We start from the raw sequence: 26429 nt of genomic DNA, 5'->3' as shown, positions 1-26429 counted from the left end.
TTACTTCCAAACCTAAAACTGACTTATTTTCTGCTGACCAATCTTTCCCCAAATAACTCTAGAACAGTAGTAGTCCCTAATCAGCTATAGCTATGGTCACCTGATGAATAAGTAGAATTTTTTACCACTTCTCCTCTCCTGCCATAATTTTTGTATCCTGGGTTTGCTTTTATCTCATAAACCTTATACACTTAGACAACATTAAAAAGAGGCTACCAAGGTATGAAGTGCCTAAAACTTTATAGGGGCCTCTGTTATGGCCTGCCTCCTTGAACAAAATATCTCATCACTTCACCATACCAAAAGCTCCCTAAACAGATGGTGACCAAATAGCAATGCTCTTACAATGTGAAAAAAAAATCTTGGAAAGGAATTGTACCAATGAGAAACAGGCCACCAAAGAGATATGGGTGGAGTTTTTCTTGTCAAATGACCAAAGGTAGTGGAAATAAATGCTCTCTCATTTTCATTGGCAGCTCCAGAATCTTCTCTGGCCTGCTATGTTAGGCTGTTGCCATAGGAACAACAGTGTTCTGATGCTATGACAGCAAGGCAGAGGGTGAAATCAGGGGCATAGACACGCTAGCAAAGGGGAAAATGTCCAATTAGAATGCTCATGTACCTCCAACCAGAAAAAAGCTACTCCTAAAAAATGGGGATGAGCAAAGAGGAAAAATGGATCAAAATATTTTTGAAAATAAACAAAAAATAATTATATCTAAAATATAGATCCTTACAGAGACATCCACAGTGCTAAAGGTTTTTATAACGTATGACTCCTAACAATATATGATTAATTATATTATTGTCACTAAGGGTGTGCAGGAACCAGCTTAAACTGACTGAATTGTTTTCAATATAAGCATTTATACCTCAGAAAGCTACAAATCAGGGTTTGATTTATTGTTTAGTTGGTTGTCCAGACTAATGAAAGTATTCATAATGAAGATTAAACTTAAAACTGTATTGTGAATACATCTATCCCTCTCTCCATGGTTGCTAAATATCTAACAGGAGGGTAAGTGACCTCAGCAGGGTATTCTTAACTTTACAGGCCTGTCAATTATGCAAAAGAGACAGCTATGAAGGTCAGCTGACTTTTTTCTCTATCTTTACCTCTCCCTTCAGAGTCTTATTCTTTCTTTGTCCCTACCAAAAACAGTATAAGTAGGGTTACCAAATAGATTAGTATTCTAATCACAAAAGATACTTGTTTTTTTACAAATATTTAAAGCTTCTTATGAAGTTTTGATTTTGCTAACCCTAGGTATATATGGTCTTTGTTTCTTAAAGAAGTTACTACTTGGTTCACTTGATCTAAGGCAGGGATTCTTAACTTTTTTTTTTGTATATCATGGTAGTCTGGTAAATCCTAAAAACCCCTTTGCAAAATAAGATTTTTAAATGCATAAAACAAAATATAGAGGAATATACAGTAAAATCAATTATATTGGAAAACAGTAATTAAAAAAATTTTTTAAAATTACAAATCCTCCTCCTATTGATCCCAGATTAAGAACCCCTGGCCTAAGGTATGCCATGCCACTGCTTCGAAGCCTCAATCAGAAAGTTGTTGTTTTTCCAGCATCTGTTTTAAGGCTTTCTTATTATAATCATAATCTATTTTCACTTCCTTTAGCAGCCCACACACAAATGTAAAACTGACTTTTCTAACCCTTCTGGTATAAGCAAAGTTGTAGAAGCAACTGCTTAACTCATGTTTGACCCCAAAATAGATTAACTCCATACCATTACTGGCCAAATATACCTCATTCTCCCCAAGGCCTCTAACCTTGCTACATGGATCCCTTGCTTGTTGATTAAAGACATTTAAACAAAGATAACTACAAGGCAAATTTCTATAAAATAAACGTCATGCTTCCCTAATTCCCAATATAAAAGAGACAACACAGTGAGGTATATAAAGCACTGATGTCAAAATCAAAAAGACCTAGGTTCAAGTTAGAACTCCCTTAGCAGATGGTTTGAAACTTATGAAACTGTTTATTTTTTTTATTTTCTGGGAATTTTCCAATTTTTTCTTCATGGTTAACCATAGGTAACTGAATCAATAGATACTGAATTGGTAGATACAGCACACAACTGTATACATTATTTATTCTAACCTATTATTCAGATTCCTTACACATAAGTTAAAAAAGCATTTCCTCTGGAAGTGAGAAGTACTATATTATATAATATTCTACAGATTTTAAGACAATCTTTCTTTGTGGTTAAAAATACTATGCTTCTTTTAAAATCATTTAAAATCTAAAATCTCTAATCCTGTCTTCTATACCCTAAATACAAAGTGATCAACGGATTCTGATCATATTTTTGGATGAAAAGTCTCTAGTCCTTCCTGATTTTCTATAATCCTTTAGTTATAAGGCCAAGAGCAAGGCAGAGTCCTCTACTAAATGTTTAATGTAATACTATCAATTGCCCCTAGTCCAAGCCAATAGAATGGAGTGGCATGGATAATCCTGTAGAGCAGATTATCTAAATAAGATTTCATTTGGCTTTAGAATATATTTAAACACTCCCCTCCCTACTCACCCCCACCTCCAGCACATATCTTTTTAAGTGTGTTTGGCTGAGGCCAGTGGTTCCCAAACTTTTTTGACCTACTGCCCCCTTTTCAGAAAAAATATTACTTAGCGCCCCTGGAAATTAATTTTTTTATTTTAATAGCAATTAAAAGGAAAGATAAATGTATCTGTGGCCATCACTGCTTCCCTGGATGGCTGCAGCACCCACCAGGAGGCGGTGGCACCCACTTTGGGAATCACTGGCTAAGGCTATTAACATAATGTTGCATTCCTGAGGATATATAACTAATGGAGGAAAGACATTTTAGAAGCATGCCCAATACAGGGTTAAGTGAATTTAGTAATGGACATAGGCAACAGAAAATTTTGGTCTGTTATTTCATTGATGTAGAGAGCTCCAATGGGAAAAAACTCCCTCTATTAATTGTGTGTGTGCATGTATGTATAGTTTTCTCAACACAATGTAAATTCCTTGAGAGTACAAACTGTATCCTCAACACAGTGCTTGATGCTTAAAAAATGCTTGCATATTGACTGATGCAGAGTACCATTTTTTTTTTAATTATAATCTTAGAGAGTTATCTGGGACATTGAACTATTAAGTGACTTTCTTAGTCACACAGTCAGTATATGAATGGAAGCCAAATGAATGAATGAATACAAATGTATTAAGTACTAGGGATATAATCATAAAATGAGGTAATCTTTGCTCTTAAAAGCTTATATTATAATAGAGCTTATATTATAATAGATAAGGAAACACTTAAGACAATGGGAGTGGTGGACAAGGAAGGCATTCTTGGTCTAGGACAGGGGTCTGCAACGTATGGCTCTTTCTGCAGAAGTAACTAACAGTTTACGCATGACATCGTGCGTCACGTGATACATCACATGATCCTTTCGGTACTGCGACCATCTTCCAAGACAGAAGGCTCCCTCATTGATATTGCCGCGGAAGACGAATCCTGGTCTTTAGTTTGGCTTGGTATGTGTGCTGTGTGTTCCTCCTTCTGCCCTCCTTTTAGTCTCTCCACACCTATTACTGACATCTTGGGGTTCTGTATAGTGATTGATCACTTTTGTCTACATTCTCTACATGGCTTTATCTCAGTACATTCATGGGGTCTGCACTCCCTACTTGTGGGATTGTTATTGTTTTTAACTTTTCTACCTGCTCTTAAAGGGGAACTATAGTCGGATTACATCTTTATATATGCTTCATTAGCGAGAAGCATTTCTCCCCAGTAGTTGTTTCATTTGATACAGAATAATTGAGTAGGCAGCACTGATAAACACCTGTACCAGGAAATGTGTGTGATGTGTCCTGGCCAGTTTTCCATGAAAAGGTACCCTCCTCCCCCACTACTTACTAATGCCTGCATACAAGTCATGTTATTTTCTGTAATCTCCTGATCTCCTACTTAATTTATGTGGCCAAATGGCTTAACCAGCAGGCCGGCAGCTTTTTCTTCTCCTGTTGCCTGACTTGAGACAGGGAGAGGTAAAAGTATTCTTCCCTGAATTTTTCTCTCTTTATTCCAGCAATTTTCTTAGTGGAAAGGAGTTTTATATGTATGTGTGCAGTTATATCAGTACTATAGTGCCCCATTAAGTCTTGTTTTTTTAATAATCAAAATAATTTTGATTAATAAGCAGCAAAACCATGTAGCACTAGAAGTCACATTAATGTACTTTATTCATCATTACATTGATAGCACATAATAACATTGTTAAAAATAGTTCAGAGACTTATTGTACTTTAAAAGTGTTGTTCTTACATAAAATGCACATATTTACTTGTATTCAGTGTTAAACATATTGTACGGCTCTCACAAAATTACATTTTAAAAAATGTGGCGTTTATGGCTCTCACGGCCAAAAAGGTTGCAGACCCCTGGTCTAGAAAGTCACAGAGTTTGGAACAGAAACAGTTCACTCATATCCTTTCCAGAAACAATGGTAGTTTTGATAGAATCAACAGTTTTCATAGCAAGATGTGGAAGGTAGAGGAGGTTATGAAAGATGTCCCTTACAGTGCAAGGAAGAAAATAGGTAGGTGAAGATGAAGGCACATGGGCCAGATAACATAGGGGAAAATGGCTTAGCTTTCTGGTTTCTGGTGGCCAAGCCTGGAGGGTGGAACAGTAATAGCAACAGTGGCGGGAAAGAAAATGACAATGAAGTTTATCATATAGAGTGTAAATAATAATAGCTGACATTTTATAGCACTTTTTTATTTCATTTAATCCTCACAACAGTCTTATAAAATTTGGGGAACAACATTTATTAAGCACACATCATGTGTCAGGCACTGTGTAAAGAGCTTTAGAAATATTATCTCTCTTAGAAAGGTCATGCATTTTTAGATGAGGTATCTGAGGCTTAGAGATGTGCCCAAACCCAGTGTAATGACTAGAGAGTTAATCCTGAAAGAAAGGAAATGAGAAAGAGTAACCAGACCCATAAAAGGGTGGGAGCCAGAAAGAGGGAGCAATTATTTCTGCTAATTCTAATCCTAATCAACCATATCACATCCATGTCCATCATTTCTGAAGATTTAGATATTCACCAGCCTATGGGCCCTAGACCTATATAATCTCTTGAAGGCTTGAAGTCAGAAGGTTGCAGAGGTACAAGTTATCAAAATTCTTCTTTTCAAAGTAAAGTTTGGGATGATGCTTTTCCTTCCTCCCATTTTCACCTTTCCCCTAGTCACATTGATAGTTTCTGCTAAGTATAAGATAGACAATCCATTAATAAGAAAACCAAACACATATGATAAAGATGTAACATTCTCCTTCTATACACTTCTGCCCCACTACAAGAATGCTATCAGAATGTAAATACCTTAAGGGTAAGGACTATTTTGTACTTATCTTCATTTCCCCAAGGAAGCATGGTACCTAGAACAGAATGAGCACTACTCTCAATGCTTGTTGAACCAGAAGTCAAAAATTACTTGCCTTACTGTTGTCCTCATAAGAGAAAATTACAGCTGGGAAGTGGAGACCTGGTCTATAGAAACTTTGTAAAAACCTTTCTTCCAGATTCTCTGAACAAGCCTGTCTCCAAAGTTCTTTCCCTTGGCTTCAAGGCACTGAAAATATCAAGCATTGGAACAAAGCCAAGAGCTTGAAGAATGGGCCAGACCAGTCTAGCAAATAACTGCTTTCCCAGAGTATGTCTATTTAAAGCAAGCAAGTAGTACCTGTAAACTGGGGTGGTGGAGAATAGCTGTATTTGGGGGGACACATACAGCCAGCTTTTTACTTCCTATCTTCTTCTTTATCTCTCTTCCCCTCTATAAAAACACTTTGCCAATGTACAGCAATCTTTAAATTTTATAAGCACTTTTGTCATAAAAGGACCAAATATACTCTAGATTTGAAGTCAGAGGAATTTGACTCAAATAATTTCATTAATCACCTGTATAACCTTGACTCCAAACCCAATGCTCAACAATTGTCCCCAAGTTAAAAAAATAACTTCAGGAATCCTACAATTGAAAAGTGGTATCTTAGCCACAAGTTACATTCTGTTCCTCCCCAAATCTCCACACTCTGCCCTCATTTTTTTTTTTTAATTCTTACCTTCAGTCTAAGTATTGATTCTAAGGCAGAAGAGTAGAAAGGACTAGGTAATGGGGGTTAAGTGACTTGCCCAGGGTCACACAGCTAGGCGGGGGTCTGAGGTCAGATTTGAATCTAGGACCTCCCATTCCTAGGCCTGGTTCTCAATCCACTAAGCTACCCAGCTGCCTCCTCTGCCCTCATTTTTAAACAGAGTATGATCACCCATTCTTTGTCATATTTTTAGATGAAAGTCCAATTTTCATTTGCCAAAATTCACTTTACCTAGCATTTTAAATGATAGTGTGAAAAGTGCTTTTCATACGTTCAGAAGCCTGTTACCAAGTCCAGATATAAAGGCAAAGCAAGTCACCTGTGCAGTATGATTCTTGCCACTTAATTCAGCACCAGGTAGCTGTAATGGATCTTTTGTTAGTGCTATCTTTGAGCCATACAAAGTACCTGGAAGAAATGGTTGTAGCCTAAGGATGATAAATTGGAACATCTGAAAAGGGAGTAAAATTGCTCAGCCTTGCTTCTAGACCCAGTCAAATGATCAAATAAAAAAAAAAATGAAAGGTAACCAAAAACTGCTTCTTTCTTAGAGCAAAACCTTCACCTAAACTTCCTGGTTGGAATTTTCCAGAAACATACAATTGGAATCCAAGAAAAACCCCTTTAATTCCACACAGCTGTTTGAAAAATGTATGCTCTTCCTCAGAAAATGGAACTGAAAGAGGCTGAAAACAGACTGGTCTCCACACATTATCGCTACTTTAAAATTTCTTCAACTATATTCCCTAATTACAGTAGAGCAGAAGTGTTTTCTTTATTACATGAAGTCTTTTCCCTGCTAGACACTTCAAGAGATGAAGATCCATGGAGTCATGTAACTGAAGCCACTTAGATATATGGAAGAAAGACACTTTTAAAAAAATCCTTCTTCTTAAGGTATAGACTGTTTAGGGTAGCATAATCAGATTGTCAGAAAACTGTACTGATCTCCAAGTTTCTTATGCCAGTTCTCTGGAGGACTTCTTGACTCTGTAATACCATTGCCCTCTTTCTCTTCTAATGCCTTCTTTTCCTACCAAAAACTCTCCTGAATCCTCATAACATTATGTTTGCACCTCAGATGTACTCACATGATGTACTTTGCATCATATTGACTTGTGCATTTGTCCTTAACCCATTTGATTTAGCACATAGCATGCTGACTTGCATTCACAGTCGGTTCTTAATAAATGTGGAATCTATTTATACTCTCCTAAAAATTTATATCAAAGCATACATGGTGCTACACTAAGTCTAAATAGACAGTTCTTCCCAGGAAAACTTTTGGATTGAAATTCAGCCTCCAAAACACACAACATAAATGTATCTAAATGATTTTGGTTGCCATGTTGCTCTTCCTGACAACAGCTGAAAATCAAAATGGAAAGGGAAGAAGGACATACGGGTATACATACAAACATCTTCCAAAACAGGAGTTCTCAACCTGGGGTCTGTGGCACTTTAACATTTTGCTAACTATATTTCAATGTAATTGGTTTCCTTTGTAGTTCATGAATTTCATGTTATGCATTTGAAAACTTTATTCTGAGAAAAGTTCCCTAGGCTTCAACAGACTGCCAAGGAGTCCATGATGCAAAAAAAGGTTAAGAATTTTTTTAAACCCTTATCTTCTGTCTTAGAATCAATACTGTGTATTGGTTCCAAGGCAGAAGAGTGGTAAAGGCTAGGCAATGGAGGTTAAGTGATTTGCCCAGGGTCACACAGCTGGGAAGTATCTAAGGCCAGATCTGAACTTAGGACCTCCCATCTCTAGGTCTGACTCTCTCAATCCACTGAACCACCTCACTGCCCTCAAGGTTAAGAATTTTGATAAACACATCTTAGTTAGCAAAAAAAGCAAAAGTATATTGTATCTTCATCACGAAAGGAAAATGGCTGTTACCAGAAGACAAAGCAACTTACACATAACTTGGAAGAGGTAGAACCAGAATTAGAACTTCAGGTCTTCTAACTCCAAATTCCAATATACCATGTTGCTTCTATTTACAACTATGCAAAATATATATAGGTAGATAGATAGATAGGTAGATAGATAGATAGATAGATAGATAGATAGATAGATAGATAGATAGATAGATAGATACACATATATGCCCATTAACAAATATCTTAAGAAGGGGAAGTTAGGTGGCTCAATGGATTGAGAGTCAGGCCAAGAGACAGGAGGTCCTGGGTTAAAATGGGACATGACACTTCCTGGCTGTGTGACCCTGGGCAAGTCACTTAACCACCATTACCTGGCCCTTACCTAATCTTCTGCCTCACAAGTGACACTCAGTATCAATGTAAGGATTAAAAAAAATTAAATTTGAAAGAAAAAAAATCACAAGAGAATTTGGATCAATGTTGAATAGAATTTAATAATTACTTGGTTCTAAAGTTTGGACACTTAAAAATGTACATAAATGCATGCTGCACTGAAATTTAAAAGATGATTCCACTTAAAAAAAAAAAAAAGACAAAGTCCTTGCCCTCACAGAGCTCATGGAAGGCAACTCACGCCATAATGAATAGAATACTGATAACATAATCAAGAGGCTCAGGTTCAAATCTTGCCTCTGATACTCCCTAGCTTTGTGACTGTGAGCAAATCTGTCTGAGACCTCTCAAAACAATTTCTTCATCTGTCAAATGGAAATAACAATATTTGTATTACTTACTGTTCAATTTATTTTGAAGAAAATGCTTTGCAAACCTTAAAATGATGTCCAAACAAATACCTTCTATGCACCAGACATTGTGCTAAGTGCTAGGATAAAATTAAAAAGGCAAAATGTGAGTTATTATTGTAGGAGATTTATTGACCAAAGGAAGGGGTATCATTAATGTATCATTCCTTTGGGCCTCCTAGTTTAATTCAATCTATAACCAGCCTCATTCCCAAAAAATAGCTAAAGAGAAGACTGTTGAGAGTCTTGGCCAATCCACATTCTGACAGTGGGAAAGAAAGAAGATAGAGAGGGCTGAACTATATGAACTACAGAAGAGTCCAGTTTAGAACAGTGCCTCCTCCTCTTAGCAAATAAGGCACATTCTTCCCCTACCATACCTATAATTGAAATAATCCTAGCACCTAATTGTAGCACTGACCTGGCAAGTTAGCAACTAAAAAGGAAGAGGGCTTGATGATTAGGGAGGAGACAGAGATGAAAAAAAGTAATTGGATTCTCTGGCTCATTTTGGTTCATTCTCAAAGCAGCTGAAATATGTGGGGGTGCTTTCTCTAAGCCCAGTAAACAGGAACCTGTGTGGCTTGAGATCCACGCGTTTCTGATTCAGTCCCATGAGATATGATTCACTGGCTCAGTAAATCTTGTTACTGCTCTCTTGGTGATGTTGATATACTAGAAAAGGTTCTGACTTTTTAATTAAAAGACATGGGTTGGGGGGGGGGGAGGGGAGCAACTGAGTGGCTCAGTAATTGAGAGCCAGGCCCAGAAACAGAAGTTCCTAGGTTCAAATCTGGCCTCAGATACTTCCCAGCTGTGTGACCTGGGCAAGTTGCCTAGTCCTTATCACTCTTCTGCGTTAGAACCAATACTCAGTATTGATTCTAAGATGGAAGGTAAGGGTTTAAAAAAGAAAAAGATATGGTTTTGAATACTACCTCTATCATTTAGTAACCTGTGTGACTTTGGGTAGATTATTCCTTGAACCTTAGCTGCCTCATCTGTAAAATGAGAGAGTTGGGCTGGATAACATCTAAGGTCTCTTCTAGCTCTTAATTTGTGATTCTTGTTCTAGTAAAACTCAATGGGAAATGGAGATTAGGGAAGGCAGTTACCTAGACTTAGGCTACTTCCACATCTGAGATGGTTGGGATCAATCCCTCCCCCAAACTAAGTACTTCAAGATTCTCTCATCCTCCCCAAAATCCTATTTGGGAAGGATCACCTGCCCTTCTCTCCAGCTTTAAGGCCAAGGATTCCTAAATTGAGTCATTTATCTACTATAATTGTATTTATATAAATCTGAATACATCTTTTCAAACGAAATTCTGACAATCTTTGGAATGATTGACTTTTCCCTTGAAGATGAGAGGCTTTACAAACCTAAATGTGTTCGAATATTATTATTAAAATAAGAAACCACGAAACAAAGCAAAACCCAAACCTATGCTTAAGTCTTTTCCACAGGTAAGTAGCAACCTAAAAAAAGCCTATGAGGGCCGGCTATAATCCAAAGAAACCAAGTCAGGTGTTTTTGTTGGGAAGAGGGGATGGGCAGAGACCGAGGAAAACAGATTTCAGAAAAGCATCAACTAAAGTGGGGGGTAGGGAGGAAAGGAAATCCCAATTTCAGGACAGGGCAGGTGACAGATGCCTCATCTTGTGTGTTTCCTTATGACAAGGAAAAAAGGCTGTAGGAAGGAGGTTAGAAATAGAAGCTTGGGTTGCAGAGCCCTTAGGGGGAAAAATTAACCTGACATAAAAGCATCGTGGGCTAGAGAAGATGACCTAGGTATCTTCTGTTTTGGTTAAACTAAAAAAACCATGGCTAATCACGACCAACAGCTTAAAGGCCTAAAAAGCTATTTATACATGGTAAGTAGATTGGAAATCTACCCTGCTCAGCTTTTTCCTTTCTTTTCTGGCTGCCCCCTGTCTGCTGGACCCACCATGGATCAGTCCAGCTATCTCAGCTTCACCCCACCACCCTTCTTGTTTCCTGACTCCTGCCATCTTCTCCAAGGACTCCAGTGAGGGTCTGATAGCAAAAAATTGCTTTAGAATCCCAACACAGCCAGGTTCAAGGGCAGGATCTGCCTCATCACTCCACCTCCAGTCAGCAGAAACTTCAAGAACATTTGTAAAAGTCTCAATGCACACAACACAGAAATCTTAAGACAAAATGAAAAACGTTTAACTTCACACAAGCAGAACCCCACATCTGCTTTGTGGGAGCTTGCTGGGCAAGAGTGGCAAAGACTTGGGCCCATCTTTCATATGATAGCTTTCACTAAGACAACTCCAGGCTCCCGAAATTTGGTCTATGAAGGGTGCCTCACATCCTTCAAGAGGAGGGAGTTTTTTTTTCTTTAAGGAAAAATAAAGGAAAGAAAAAGAAAAAGAAAAAAAAGGAAGGGTGCGGGTAATGAAGGGGAAAGGAGAGAACAACTCATTCAACCCTAGGTATGGAACCTTCCCACCTGCAAAAGTTTCTTCCTGAGAGAGGCCCTCATCTTCACCTCCTCGCCCGATTTGAGAGGGGAATGAAAGGAAGAGGTGGAGAGGAAGAAAGCCCTGCTTTGCCTCTTCTCTGCTGTCTTCCATTCCCTCCCCCACTCCTACTAGCATCCTCGAGCCCGCCGCCTGCCAAAATCAAATCCATTCCCTGGCTCCTTTTCTGGGGTTGGAGCTGCAGAGGAATTTCGGCGGAATTCTGAGGTTGAGAAGCATCAAAGAAATGGAAGGGGGAGGGAAGGTGAGAAAGAAAGAGAAGAACGCAGATAAAGGGGCCAAATTGTAAGCCAAACTTACGACAGAGTCAAATGAAACTGATGCTTCTATGATCAGGATAGAGGGGTTGGGGGAAGGGGGGACGAGAGGGGGGGAGTTAAAGGTTGATGCTAGTTAAAACGAGTGGTTTTTATTTGGCTACCACGTGAGGTTTCCCCCCTCCCCCAGGCAACCGAGATTTTATCTGAGTAGGGGGTGAGGGTGATTTCCAAGTGCTAAATTCAATAGGCGTTAAAGACTTGGGGGGCAGGGAATAGGGGGTGGAAGGGAGGTGGCCGCGGAGCCGGCAGAGAATACTACAGATTACGAGAGGAACCGCCTTTTCTTACCTACATCTGCATTGCAAAACGCCTGTTGCGGATGCACCGGAGAGCAGCTACAGGCTTCGCTGAACCGATCCAGCTTCCAGAGGAGCAGGATGGAGAGGGAGAGCAGGAGACTTCTCGCAGTGGCGTTCATGTCTGGGAGTCCTGGGGGGAGGGGGGNAGTGGTTTTTATTTGGCTACCACGTGAGGTTTCCCCCCTCCCCCAGGCAACCGAGATTTTATCTGAGTAGGGGGTGAGGGTGATTTCCAAGTGCTAAATTCAATAGGCGTTAAAGACTTGGGGGGCAGGGAATAGGGGGTGGAAGGGAGGTGGCCGCGGAGCCGGCAGAGAATACTACAGATTACGAGAGGAACCGCCTTTTCTTACCTACATCTGCATTGCAAAACGCCTGTTGCGGATGCACCGGAGAGCAGCTACAGGCTTCGCTGAACCGATCCAGCTTCCAGAGGAGCAGGATGGAGAGGGAGAGCAGGAGACTTCTCGCAGTGGCGTGCATGTCTGGGAGTCCTGGGGGGAGGGGGGCGGGGTTGAGGGGGGCGGCGGCGTAGTTAGAGGGAGCTGCCCGGGAGCGCTTCAGCCTCCTCCCGGGGCGCTGCTGCCGCTGCCGCCGCCGCTGCCTGGGCTGCCTCCTCCTCTCGATCTCACTCCCTTTCTTTCCAGCAAAGAGGAAATGGGGAGGGGGGGTGCTCGGTTTGAGCCCCGCTGCTCTGTCCCCACGGAGCTCCCAAGGATTGGGGGCTGGGGTTGGGAGAATTTAGGGGGAGGGCGAAGAAAGGAAACCGAACGAAACCCTGGTGCACACCCTCCTTCTCACCTGGCAAACCTCTACCAAAAGAAAGTTTCTGTCTTCTTTGTTGCTTGGAGAGATGGAGAGGAGGGAGAGGGGAGGAAAAGTATTTGAAGCAATTCACCAGGAAGTGGAGAAAGAAGAAAAGACCAGGAAAAAAACTGCAGGGCTGTCTTCTCTCAAGCTCCTTCTATGGATGTGTTTTCTTCTGGCTTGCGCTAAGCCTGGCTTTTTTAATGTGCTCAAAGGATTCTCTGCTCCTCCTCTTGGTGGCTTGGGGCCAGTGCAGGCTGCTGGGCTGCTCCCATCAGCCCCTCTCTCTTCTCTCTCCTTCCTTTACCTCTAGCCCCGACTCCTGCTCCCATTTACTCCGGCCAGACTAAGGCCTTCCCATAACCAGGTTTTTTGTTGTTCTCTTTTGTGGTTAGCCTGGCGGGTGCTGACTGCCTCTCCGGAGCTACTGACCACAGCTCCTGAGTCCTTGGAGAATGGCTGTTTCACACATTACTCACTGCTGCACAGACTACTCCAAAAGGCCTCCCTGACCCGACCCCACCCCACCCCCAGTGCAGCTGGTGATAACTCTCCCTAGATGTGATTTGGGAAACTGCTTTGGGCAGCTTGTGGTGCCTAATAGACTGACTCAGCAGAAAATTAAACAGATGGCTTGTGAGGTTATTAGGCACATCTAGAGATAAACCCTTTTCTTTTGAGATGGCACTCACCATTGCCGGTAGACTTCTCTACTAGAATAAAAGATCACTCATTCAACAAGCATGAAGTATTTGCCATGCATTGGAGATAGAAATATAATGGGGTACTGGACCTTGCCCTGCTTCAACAGAAGAAATCAACAAGCATTAAGCACTTACTATATACTAGGTGGCTGGAGATAAAATAAAAATAAAAACAGCCCCTGCTCTCAAGGAGCTCACGAATAGGGGAGAAAACATGCAAAGGACTATGTACAAACTACAGTATAAATTAGAGATAGTCTCAAATAGGAAGCATTAACCTTTAAGATTAAGTAAGATTTCTTGCAAAAGGTAGGATTCCAGCTGATTGAGGGAGCAAAGGCAAACAGAAGGTCTGGGAAACAGAAAATGCTCAGGAGACAGTGACTTATGTAAAATAGAGTCTGAGTGGAGAAGATAGCAAAGAGAGGAAGGGACCAGGTTATGAGTTGCTTTAAACACTTAACAAGATTTTATATTTGATCCTGAAGACAATAGAGAACCATTGAAGTTTAGTGAATAGGAGAGTGACATGGTCATCCTTTGCCCTGTCTGTACTGTAATCCCTTTAGCTGCTATGAATCTTTCCCCAACTGAGTCAAAAAGGGACAATGTGATTAACGAAAGGAATCAGTTATATCTCTTGGGTCTATGTATAAAAACAACTATCTTTTAGTCAGTTCATCCGGAAGATCCTGGTTTGAATAGTAGCAAGAAGGAAAAAGTAAACCAAGTAGACAGTTATCCTTTCCCTCCTTTTACCCCACCCCTCACCCCAGCTTCCCTACTCCTATACCTTTGGCAATTATCTGAGAGACTAAAGCAGTAGAGAGACATTTAGATGCTAGAGAGTGAGACAGTTTCAGGGATCCCTGATCCCTCCCAACATAGAGAAGTGCCAGCAGTGGACTCTAGAGGTAGATGGTACTAAACAATATGCTTAGCAGAGAACTCTATAGAAGGCAGACATCCTTAACCTGGAATAGATTTCATGAGTTCTGTAAACTTGGATGACAAATGACATCTTTATTTTTGCTAACTTATAACTGAAATTTAGCATTTCTTTCAGTTATATCTCTTGTGGTCTATTTATCAGTTCTTTCTCTGGAGGCAGACATTGAGTTATTCTTCAAACAATGATTCTATTGCTATATATAACATTCTCTTGGTTCTACTCCTATTGCTCTTTATAATTACATCCAGGTCTTAGCGTGTTTGTTTGTTTTTTTTGTTAATTAATATGCTCATCATTTCTTAGTTACCTCAAAGTAGTATTCTATCATAATTATATGCTACAACTTGTTTAGCCATTCCCAACATCCCTTCAGTATCAATTTCTTTGACACCACAAAGAGATTGCTATAAATATTTTAGAACACATAGATTCTTTTTGATTTTCCCTGATTACCTTGTACTACAGACCCAACAGTGGTATTACTGGGTCAAAGTGTGTACACAACTTTATAACTCTTTGGGCATAATTCCAGGTTACTCTCTCAAATAGTTGGACTACTCCAAATAACACATGGCCCAGAACTGGGATAAGGGGTGAAGGCAGTCTTTTGGAACTACTTCCTGCTGAATAGGGGCACAGGATCAGGGATGAACATGGGTCCTGTATTACTTTGTGGGGCAGAGGTCATCACAAGGCTTCTCAGAATGGATCAGTTCACAGTTCCACCTATAGTGTATTAATATCTTGATTTTTCTATAACCCCTCCAACATTTGTCATTTATCCCGTTTAGCCAATCTATAGATATGGAATGATAACTCAGAATTGTTTTGATTTGCATTTCTCTAATTAATAATGATTGAGAGCATTTTTTCATATAATTATATATAGTTTTGATTTCTTTAGCCAAAAACTGGCTGTTTATATTCATTGACCACTTATCAATTGGAGAATGACTCATATGCTTAACATTTATCATTTTCCTTTTCTTTCATATTAGCTAATCTGATAGACATGAGGTTTTAATTTTCTTTTTCTGAGCAGTAGTGACTTAAAGCATTTTTTCATGTGACTATAGGTAGCTTTGATTTTATCTGAAAACTGCCCGTTCACATCCTCTAGCCATTTATAAATTGAGGAATGACTGATATTCTTATAAATTTGACTCAGTTCTCTACATATTTGAGAAATGAAATCTTTATCAGAAACATTTGTTGTATTAAAAAAAAATTCCTAGTTTTTCTGCTTTCCTTCTCATCTTGGCCATGTTGGCCTTATTTGAGCAAAACCTGTTCAATTTAGTATAATCAGAATTATCCATTTTATATTTCATGATACTCTGTCTCTTGTTTGGTCATAAATCCTTCTCTTATCTATAGATCTGATAGATAAACTACATTCCATGTTCCCCTAATTTGTTTATGGCATCACCCTTTATGCCTAAATCATGTATCCCATTTTAATTGTATTTGTTATATTATGTGAAATGTTGGTTTATACCTAGTTTCTGCCAAACTGTTTTCTAGTTTTCCTATTTGTTTGTATCAAACAGTATCAAAAGGTTGGATCTTTGGGTTTATCAAACACTAAACTAATGTGGTTATTTATTATTTTGTATTATGTATTTAACCTATTCTACTCATCTACTACTCTATTTTTTTAGCCACGACCAGATTGTTTAGGTGATTACCACTTTATAATATAGTTTGGGAACCTGTATAGCTAGGCCACCTGCCTTCACCTTTTTTCATGAATTCCCTTGATATTCTTAACCTTTTTTTCTTGAGAAGAGCTTTAAATATAAAATAAAAGAGTTTATTTGATCCTAGAGATAATAGGTAACACGAAAATTTATTGAGTTAAGAGATGACATGGTCAGACCTACGCACTTAGAAAATAATTTTGGTAGCTGTATAGAGTACAGATTGGAATAGGGAGACACTAGTGGGAGGAAATTAAATTAGTAGGCTATTGCTATAGTCCTGGAGAAGACCTAAACTAGGGTCACGTCTATGTGAAGAGAAAAGACAATATTTAGCGACTAATTTGATTTGACTATATGGAGTGAAAGTAAGGGATCAAAGATGATGATTGGGAGGATAGTGATAGGAAAATAAATACACAATGGTTTCTTGGAGAGAGATAATAAGTTTATTTGGGGTGTATTTAGTTTGATAAATTTGAAGGACATCCAATTTTCATTGCTGAATAAGCAATTGGTGATGGAGTTTAGGAGAGAGACATGGGCTAGTTATATAGAGATATATCTGGTGCTGAGATAAGTACAGAAAGAAAATAATCAGACTGCCTACCCTTTGATCCAGCAATACCACTGCTGGGTTTTTACCCCAAAGAGATAATAGGGAAAAATATGTGTACAAAAATATTCATAGTTGCACTCTTTGTAGTGGCAAAAAACTGGAAAATGAGGGGGTATCCATTGATTGGGGAATGGCTGAACAAATTGTGGTATCTGATGGTGTTGAAAGGAATAATAAACTGGAGGATTTTTATGTGAACTGGAAAGACCTCCAGGAATTGATGCAGAGCAAAAGGAGCAGAACCAGGAGAATACTGTGTGAAAAAGGAATTAACACTCTCTTTGTCTTTTTTAACTTAATCAATCAGGAACTTAGAATTCCCCTCCCTTTTAACTTAATCAGAAACTTGAAGCTTCTTTATCATTGATAGAAAGTTCACACCCTCAGAGACAGAAAATTGATCCCACAGGCACTACCCAGCCATGGGCAGTGCCAGACAAATTAAGGAACTATGATTGATTCCTGAGTTTGATGTGGGAAAGCCAATGGGTGGAGAAAATTGCATATAAGGGGTAACCCAGCCACTGCTCAGTGTGTTCACTTGCTCTCTTGTGCTGGTGGCCCTTGCTGAAGGGACTCTTGGACTTGGATCTTCAGACTGGAGATTGAAAATTTTTGTCAGTAGAGGGAATAGAGGGGTGAGCTGGATTTCTTCAAGTTAGCACTTAGGATAGGCTAGGCAATTCTCTACTTCCTTCCCATGTTTCCCTAATTTTACTATCTCTCTATTTCAATTAAACTAAATTGTTAACACTACTACTAGCCTCACGATTTAATTGTAATTATTACAATTGTACACAGAATCTGATACATTGTGGTACGATTGAATGTAATGGACTTCTCTACTAGTAGCAATGCAATGACCCAGGACAATCCGGAGGGACTTAAGAGAAAGAACACTATCTACATCTAGAGAAAGAACTGTGGAAGCATAAATGCAGAAGAAAAACATATAATCATATGTTTCAATGAGTATATGATTGGGGATGTTGACTTTAAATGCTCATTTGATTGCAAATATTATTAATATGGAAATGGGTTTTGAACAATGAAAAAAAAAGAAAGAAGAATCCAGGGCAGAGTCTTGGTGGACATCCATGTGACATGAAGATCTAACAAAGAGAGCTAGGAAAAGAGCAGACAAGCTGGTTGGTTGTTGTCCTTCATATCTGAAGGGCCAAAATGGTATCTCTATGTTGGGGTCAATGTACAATGTGTCCAACTGTGGCTAATCAGACAAATATTAGTTTGGAAGGCACAAATAGCCTGTATGAACAATTGGGCTGGAAATGTCTCTAAATTTACATATCTCATGTTTCTTTTGAGCTATTGTGATTCTGTTTTCCTCATAGAGCACAGTGCTTTCTTTGCTAGACAGTCCTGTGTCAGTGTCTCCCTTGCCTTATAATCAATACCAAAGTTTCTCTGAGAACTTTAGAGTGGCTCAGTGCATGGAGTGCCCAGCGCTGGAGATGGAAAGTCCTGTATTGAAATCTGGCCTTTGACAAGCTTTCTAGCTGTGCGACCCTGGGCAAGTCGCTTAACCCCAATTACCTAGTCTTACTGCAATTCTGTATTAGAACTGATACTTAGTCTTGATTCTGTATATATTTTCATAAAAATCCAAGATTTAAAATTTTTCGAGAAAAATTCCAGGGAAAGAAGCTTGCTAACTCCTTGAATCCAAAAAATGAAATGTTTGGAGAAAGATGCCTGTAGAAACTTACACTGCATCAAGAAGATCCAGAATGAACTTTGGGTACAATTGATTGAACTGAAGGGGATTGAACACATTTATTACGAATGTAAACTTTTATGCCAAAGGGAATTGCCCCCTAATTGGCTATTTGTCAAAGTGCCTGGCAAACATTGGTTTTGCTTTCTCTCTCTTCTATTTCCCTCTTATCCCTAACTATTGTAGTTTCCTCTTAGAAGGTGCAATATTATATGCACCTATAGTTACAAGATTTTTAGGGGTACAAGATGATTATATCAAATGATCAATTGGGGAGACTAGTCTCCCAAATGATCACAAGGGGGATTGTGAAGCTGGCATTAACTCTCTCCTGAATCAGAATCAACTAACTGCCCCATGGGCACTCCTAAGCAAAGCTATAGCTGCAATTGGTAGTCAATTCTGATTCATCACTCACTATCACAAGGTGGGTCACAGACTTCCCCATACTTAAAGATAAGTGGGACAAATACACTTCTGGTGATTAAATCTAAAAATGGGCAGGGGAGAGTTAATCCCATCCTCACAATTCTAAGGCAGAAGGTAAATGTTTAAAAAAAGAAAAGGTATTAAAATCATCCTTGAAATTATAAAAGGGAATTTTTTATTCCCTTTGTCTATTTTTAAGTTAATGGTCAGGAACTTGAAGTACCCCTACTTAACACTTAGTAAGTCACTAACAAGGAGAGTTCACACTTACTTAGTCATTAACACTTAGTCCTAAAATACCACAAGTACTGCCCCACCCCAGCAGTGCTAGACAAATTGAGAGATTTTGATTGGTTCCTGAGATGTGACAGACCAGCCCATAGTGAAAGGAAGGAGAACTCAGAGAGACAGGAAGTGACATGGAGAAAAACTGCCTATAAAAGCCAGCTGAGGGCATTCTGATTCACTTCTACTGCCTTGGTGGCTCTTGCTGAGGGAGTACTTCTGCGTTGGTGTCTCTGTGTTGGAGGGTCTTCTGCATTAGAGGGATTCTTCTGCCTTGGACTTCTACATTGGAGATTGATTCTGTGCTGATAAGACTCTTGCTGAAGAGACTACTATGACTCCTGGTTGGAGATCTGGACCTGGGGGAGCCTTTGTCGGAGCTGAGCTGAATGTCTATAGACCATTATAGGGTATTTAGCTAGGCAATATTTTCTACCTCCTTCCTATATTTCCCTCTTTACTATCTCTACCCTGTTGTAATAAAGCTACTAAAACTACTAACATACTCATAGTTTAATTTTTAATTTGTATAAATGGTGACCACAACAATTTTTTTTAACTCATAAATTTAGTCAAACTATTTTTTAACCCTTACAAAATTTAATTGGCTCAAGCCATTGAGATAGTTTCTTGGTATCCAAAGTGCAAAAACAGCCCTGGAGAAGGTAGCTGCTCCTTCTTGCTTTTGACCAGCACAGAGGGAGGGAAGCTGTATCAAAACTGAGTTGATTTTATATTCTTATTGAATATCCTTTTCCTGCTGTGTCTAATTAAACAATCTTTTTTTAACTGTTAGATGTTCTACAAATGTTTCATTTCATTTCAGTTCTGAAACTGAAGCACTAGCCTGGCTTCAGCACCATAATTCTCAGAATTCTCCAAAGGATTGTAAATTTAGAGCTATAAGGGATCTTAGAAAATGCCTGAGTCAACTAGGTAGCACAGTTGATAAAGTGCCAGGAAGACCTGGTTTCAAATCTGACCTCATATACTTCCTAATTTTGTGACCCTGGAGGTGTTACTTAATCCCAATTACCTAGCCTTTATGACTCAATGCTTAGTATCAATTCTAAGGATAAAAAGAGTCATCTAGCCCAACTCCTAATTTTACAGAAGAGGACACTGAGATCTAGAAAGATTAAGTGACTTGCCTAAGGTCATACATGTGGACATTAGAGGCAGAATTTGAACTCATTTCCTTTTACCAATACTACTTTTAACTTTACCAAGGTATTCTTAATATGCTTTGCATCTTTTCTCTTTTGGTTTAGCAATATTCCATTACATTTATGTGCCACTGTTTGTTTAGCTGTTCTTCAATTGATGGTACCAACTTTGCTTCTACTTCTTTGCTACCAGTGCTATAGTAAATATTTTGGCATATATGGTATGTTTTTTTAATAAATTTCATTGATAACTTTTGTTATAGCAACATATACATTTCAAAATTCAACCTGTCTTCTTAGCAAATGAAAAAAGAGGAGGAAAATAAAAACGGCTCAGAAAATTGACCAACATAACAAAAGTCTGGTACTGCTTGCAATAGTCCATACTCATAGTCTCCCATCTCTGCAAAGACTGAAGGGAGGGGCCTTCTCACAATTGTTCTCAGTCATTATAATTTTTTAGTAGCCTCCTTTTTTGTTGTTGTTCTTTCCATTTCCATCACTGTACAGTGTTTTCCTGCTTATGCTTATGTAACCCAAGTTTCAAAACTCTGAAGAATTTTGCAAACTGCAGTTTACATGAGACTCTCCTCATTGGTGGAAAAAATGATAACTTGATTCTGCATGAAGGGTGGAGTTGGCATTAGATTTTGTGGAGTGTAGAGAACTTTTTGTTTCCTGTTTCAAGACAGAAAACATGTCGTTCCAGACCCTGTTTGTTTGGGATGAAATCTGGATCGAGAGAGAAAAGACTTTGGGAATCTAGAGACATAGAGAGAGGATAGCATCTCAATGGGTCCCTGATTTTCACTTTGCCTTCCCTGAAGAATTATGAAAAATTTCCCTTGGAAATGAGGAACTGTCTCATTTGAGTTGAATTCTCTCACTCCCATTGGGAGGGCTCATTCACCCTATATATTGTATGGCATATTTTAATCTCCAATTTCTGTTTGCTATCTGTTCAGATAGATGGATTTATTCACTATTCACTATTTTTGAGAGTCTTTTGTGTAATGTATTTGGTAGAAAGAAATCAAGTCTTCAAATGTAAGATGCATCTATTCCTCTTTCTAAAAAAATACATCTTTTTCACTTAACAAAAATCTTTTCTCTCTCCCTTCTACCTTCCTTCACCTCCTGTCACATGCAAGGGGAAAAAAAGGAAAAAAATGGAAAAGAAAACCTACCTCTGTGACAAAATTACATAGTTAAGCAAAACAAATTCCCATATTATCCATGTCGAATAAATATGTGTCTCAATCTGCATCCTGAATCCATCACCTATCTGTCAAAAGTGGATAGTATGTTTTTATCATGGATTCTCTGGAATTGTATTACTGTGTAATTGTGATTACTATAAATACTGCATTTTACTGTGTAGTTCATCGTTCCCAAATATTTCAAAGTTTCTTGTATTCATAATGTTTTTATTATATGTCATTATTTTTTGGTTCTGCTCACTTCATTTTGCATTGGTTCATACTAGTCTTGCCATACTTCTCTGAAACCATCCCCTTCATATTTTCTTACATCCCGATAGTATTCTACTATATTCATATACCATAATTTATTCAGCTATTTCTCAATTGATGAGCACCCCCTTTCTTTTGAGTTCTTCATAAAAGAACTACTATAAATATTTTTGTGCCTACCAATCTTCTTTCTTTCATCTTTGACTTATTATTCCAAACCTTGGTCAAAAGCTATACACAGATTAATGACTATGGGGATATAGTTCTAATTGTTTTCCAAAATGGCTGGGCCAGGAGCAGCTAAACAGTGGATAGAGCACCAGGCCTGCAGTCAGAAGAACCTGGGTTCAAATTTGGTCTCAGACAAACTAGCTATGCGACTTGAAGAAAGTCACTTAATTCTAACTGTCTACCCCTTATGGCTCTTCTGCCCTAGAATCAATACTTTGAATAGTATTGATTCCAAGATAGGTAAGGATTCCAAGAAGGTAAGGATTGCCCTAATGGATCTGTTTTCCCATAGCCTCTTCAACAATTGTCATTTCTGACTTACAGTCTAAAATGACTACAGTGGAAAAGGAATTTCACAACTCTTCCTGCTACTGATCACAACAAAGTGTCTCAAAAGGACAAAAAATAGAATACCTGTCAGATCTATGGGAAAGGAAAGATTTTAAGACCAAGCAAGAGATAGAGAATATTCCAAAATGCAAAATGAATCATTTTGATTGCCTTAAACTAAAAATGTTTTGTACAAACAAAACCAATGCAGCCAAAATTAGAAGAGAAGCAACAAATTGGGGAAAAAAATCTTTACAACAAAAACCTCTGACAAAGGTCTAATTACTCAAATTTATAAGGAATGTTAATTGAAATTTGGGAAATGCCATTTAAAAGTGTATATATATTTTCTATGGACATGTGGGGACCTTAAAAACTACATTTCCCGTGGTCCAACAGGTTTCCTGTTTTGGATTACGTATTCAAGGTGAGGGACAGTTTTAAATAGGGGGAAGTGACTTTGAACTTCCTCTTTAGCTAGCAGGCAGGGGAAGAGAGGAGAGGTAACAATAATGGCGGGGGCAGCAGTTTTGAATTCTTACAAGCACGTGGTCTAATGATTTTATCTCTATCAGCATGGCTTTAATTAAAATACTAATTTCTATATTTATATCAGTCTTTATTATTTTTAATCTTAACAGGAACTAAATCAATTGTACGAAAAAAATCAAGCCATGCCCAATTGATAAATGGGCAAGGGACATGAATAGGCAATTTTCAGATAAAGAAATCAAAACTATCAATAAACACACAAAAAAGTGTTCTAAATCTCTTATAATCAGAGAAATGTAAATCAAAACAACTCTGAGGTACCACCTCACACTTAACAGATTGACTAATATGACAACAAAGGGAAGTAATAAATGTTGGAGTGGATGTGACAAAATTGGAACAGTAATACATTGATGGTGGAGTTGTGAATTGATCCAACCATTCTGGAAGGCAATTTGGAACTATGCCCAAAGGGCTTTAAAAGATTGCATACCTTTTGATCCAGCAATACCACTGCTGGGTCCGAAAGAGATCGGACTTGTTCAAAAATATTTATAGCTGCACTCTTTGTGGTGGCGAAAAATTGGAAAATGAGGGGATGCCCTTTGATTGGGGAATGGCTGAACAAATTGTGGTATCTGTTGGTGATGGAGTACTATTGTGCTAAAAGGAATAATGAACTGGAGGAATTCCAAGTGAACTGGAATGACCTCCAAGGAATTGATGCAGAGTGAAAGGAGCAGAACCAGAAGAACCTTATACACAGAGACAGATACACTATGGCACAATCGAATGTAATGGACTTCTCTACTAGCAGCAATGCAATGATCCAAGACATTTTTGAAGGACTTATGAGAAAGAACGTAATCCACATCCAGAGAAAGAACTGTGGGAGCAGAAACACAGAAGAAAAACAACTGCTTGATCACATGATTCAATGGGGATATGATTGGGAATGTAGACTCTAACCAATCACTCTAGTGCAAATATTAATAATATGGAAATAGGTCTTGATCAATGACACATGTTTGATACTGGAAAGGGGTGGGAGGAGGAAAGGGAAAGAACATAAATCATGTAACCATGGAAAAATATTCTTAATTAATTAAATAAAAAAATAAACTTAATTTAAAAAACAATTGTCATTTCCTTTTTTGTCAGCTTTGCCAGTCTATTATATATTATCACTATCACTATCATCACTTTCATAGATGAATTTGGTTCTCTGAAAACATCTTCAAAAGTGGTCCCACTATCTACAAAAGAAGCCTTTACTTGGATGTAATCTTTTATATCAATTTTTAAAACTTTCTTCAACTTAAAGCTTAAATATTATAACTGTCCATTTTAATAAATATTTTCTACTTAATTCCATATACATGTAGGTTGAAATATAAAAATGCATATGTATGGTGAATATATATTTTATATATACAGTAGGACCTTGTTTTACTCAAACTTAATTTTTTTGATTTTTCTATCACATATACCTGAATTTGCATGTATTAAGGCAGAAGAATATATAGAATAAAAGATTTTTAATTATGCATTAAATCCATGCTATTTTTCCCAACCAGCATTAAGTTCATAGCAGTTTGCCCAGTCACGCTTATTCTCTCTATGAGAAGCTCTTGCAACAAATTGTGTTTGTGTCAGAACAGGGCTTCTCTTTGTTTCATTAATGTCATTTAGTTATTAATAATGGCCCCAAAGTACAAGAGTAGTGATGTTGGTAGCTCTAGTAAGCCTGAGAAAAATTGTAAAGTGTCTAGGTATATTCATATAAGAAATACTTATTAAATAATGAGGTTTTCCATTATGCACAATTTTAAATTTACACAGAGGGTCCTGAAAAGTATCAGTCACATAAAATGAAGTCCCACCATATATAAATATATATGTGTATATTAATATATGTATGTGTATACATGTATATGTGTATGTATAAAATAAACTTTATTTGTATTTTTGTTTTGAGGTTTTGGTTTTATATGAGTATTCTCTTACAGTAATGAACAATATATACATGTGTGCATGCAGTCATGTTGTGTGTATAAACAGAAAGTGTTCAGTTTTACTCATGGAATAGGCTCCCTGAAAACTAGAATAGAACAAAGGGAAATCTGTGACTCTGTAAGACAGCTGAAATATTAGAACAAATTGAAACACTTGAAGAAATCAAATTGATTCTGATTGCAGTTTGTAATAAGTTCTATTCAGTATCACCACCAACATTTTGTATAACCACCTAAAGTCACTTTTGTTTTTTAATTCAGTTCAGAAATTCAGTGTCAAAAGTTCAGTCTTTCACTCTAAGTTAAAAGTTGAGTTTCCCCATTAAAACACTTAAATTAAAAGAAGACTGCTATCTTAAGTTTAACAGTTAAGTTTCTCTATATCACTTTCAATTGAAGAAAACCTGTTATCTATAACAGCTGTCTGTCTTTAGATAATTAGTGGAAATGTATTATCTCTTTGTTTCACAAGTTAGCTTTCCTGTGAATCACTCCATGTCAAAGAAGTTCATTATCTCTGTTTAACCAACAAGCATGATGAACTTTATCAATCAACTTTTTCTGACAGCAGAATGGAAGAAGGGGTTCTTGCTATCCCCAAATGTTCAACTAATCTTTTTTTTCCCTACCTTATAATGTTTCTGATTCTGTAACCAATCATATTGTTTTCTTCAACTATAACAATGATTCCCAAAGTGGGCACCACCACCCCCTGGTGGGTGCTGTAGCGATCCAGGAGAGCGGTGATGGCCACAGGCGCATTTATCTTTCCTATTAATTGCTATTAAAATTTAAAAAAATTAATTTCCAGGGGGCTAAGTAATATTTTTTCTGCCAAGGGGGCAGTAGCCCAAAAAAGTTTGGGAACCACTGATCTATAATGTTGCTATCTAATTTTTGAAGGCTTTGTTTTTTTGTCTGTAAAATGATCTGTCAGTCCTCATTTAAGGTCTTTTAGCTTGCTGAGGAACTGAGAGATCACTTTTATTGGTAGTTGCTTATCTTACAAATAAATTGCTTGTATTCAGATCTTAGTGCCTCAGTCTACCTTATTTTCAATTGTAATTGCTTGACTACCAGGAAGGGACTGAGGGAGGATGTTGTCTTAGGGGAAACCCTTGAGTGCTCTATAGGGAAATTTTTAGTCTGAGGGATTTTTCTGAAGAGGATAGCACCAGTGACCTAACTCACTCCCCCATCTCAATCCTTTTGAGCCTGAAACAGTTGGGGAATTTACAACTTTGTTTTGTCTTGGTGTTATGTTTGTGTCTAGTGCAGCTATTTGGCAATAATTTACAATTATACAATCTGGAGTACCCCTCCCCACCACTACCAGAACATAATTGATTCCCCTTTAAGAAGGGGATAGGGAAGCCTGTAAATGGGGATTTTTTCCAGGTGGGAAAAGGGAGTAGAGGTCATTATTGATGACCCTTCAGGAAGTCATAAAATAAGTTCTAGGCTACTCACTGCCATTGGCAGAAGGAGAGGTTAAGT

General features: G+C 38.1%; 1 protein-coding gene across 1 annotated transcript in view; it reads right to left on the bottom strand.

Moving 5' to 3' along the window:
* The window catches only part of TIMP2 (TIMP metallopeptidase inhibitor 2), an 89517-nt gene extending 77403 nt beyond the window's left edge, over positions 1–12114 (bottom strand). Inside the window, exon 1 of the mRNA XM_044671909.1 lies at positions 11985–12114. Within this exon, the coding sequence (XP_044527844.1) occupies positions 11985–12114 (130 nt within the window). The remainder of the gene's footprint in view (positions 1–11984) is intronic.
* Positions 12115–26429: the final 14315 nt, after the last annotated feature.

This window comes from Gracilinanus agilis, chromosome 4 (assembly GCF_016433145.1).
Source record: "Gracilinanus agilis isolate LMUSP501 chromosome 4, AgileGrace, whole genome shotgun sequence".
In the NCBI taxonomy this organism is placed as follows: Eukaryota; Metazoa; Chordata; class Mammalia; order Didelphimorphia; family Didelphidae; genus Gracilinanus; species Gracilinanus agilis.
This window is presented reverse-complemented; position numbering and strand designations above follow the sequence as displayed.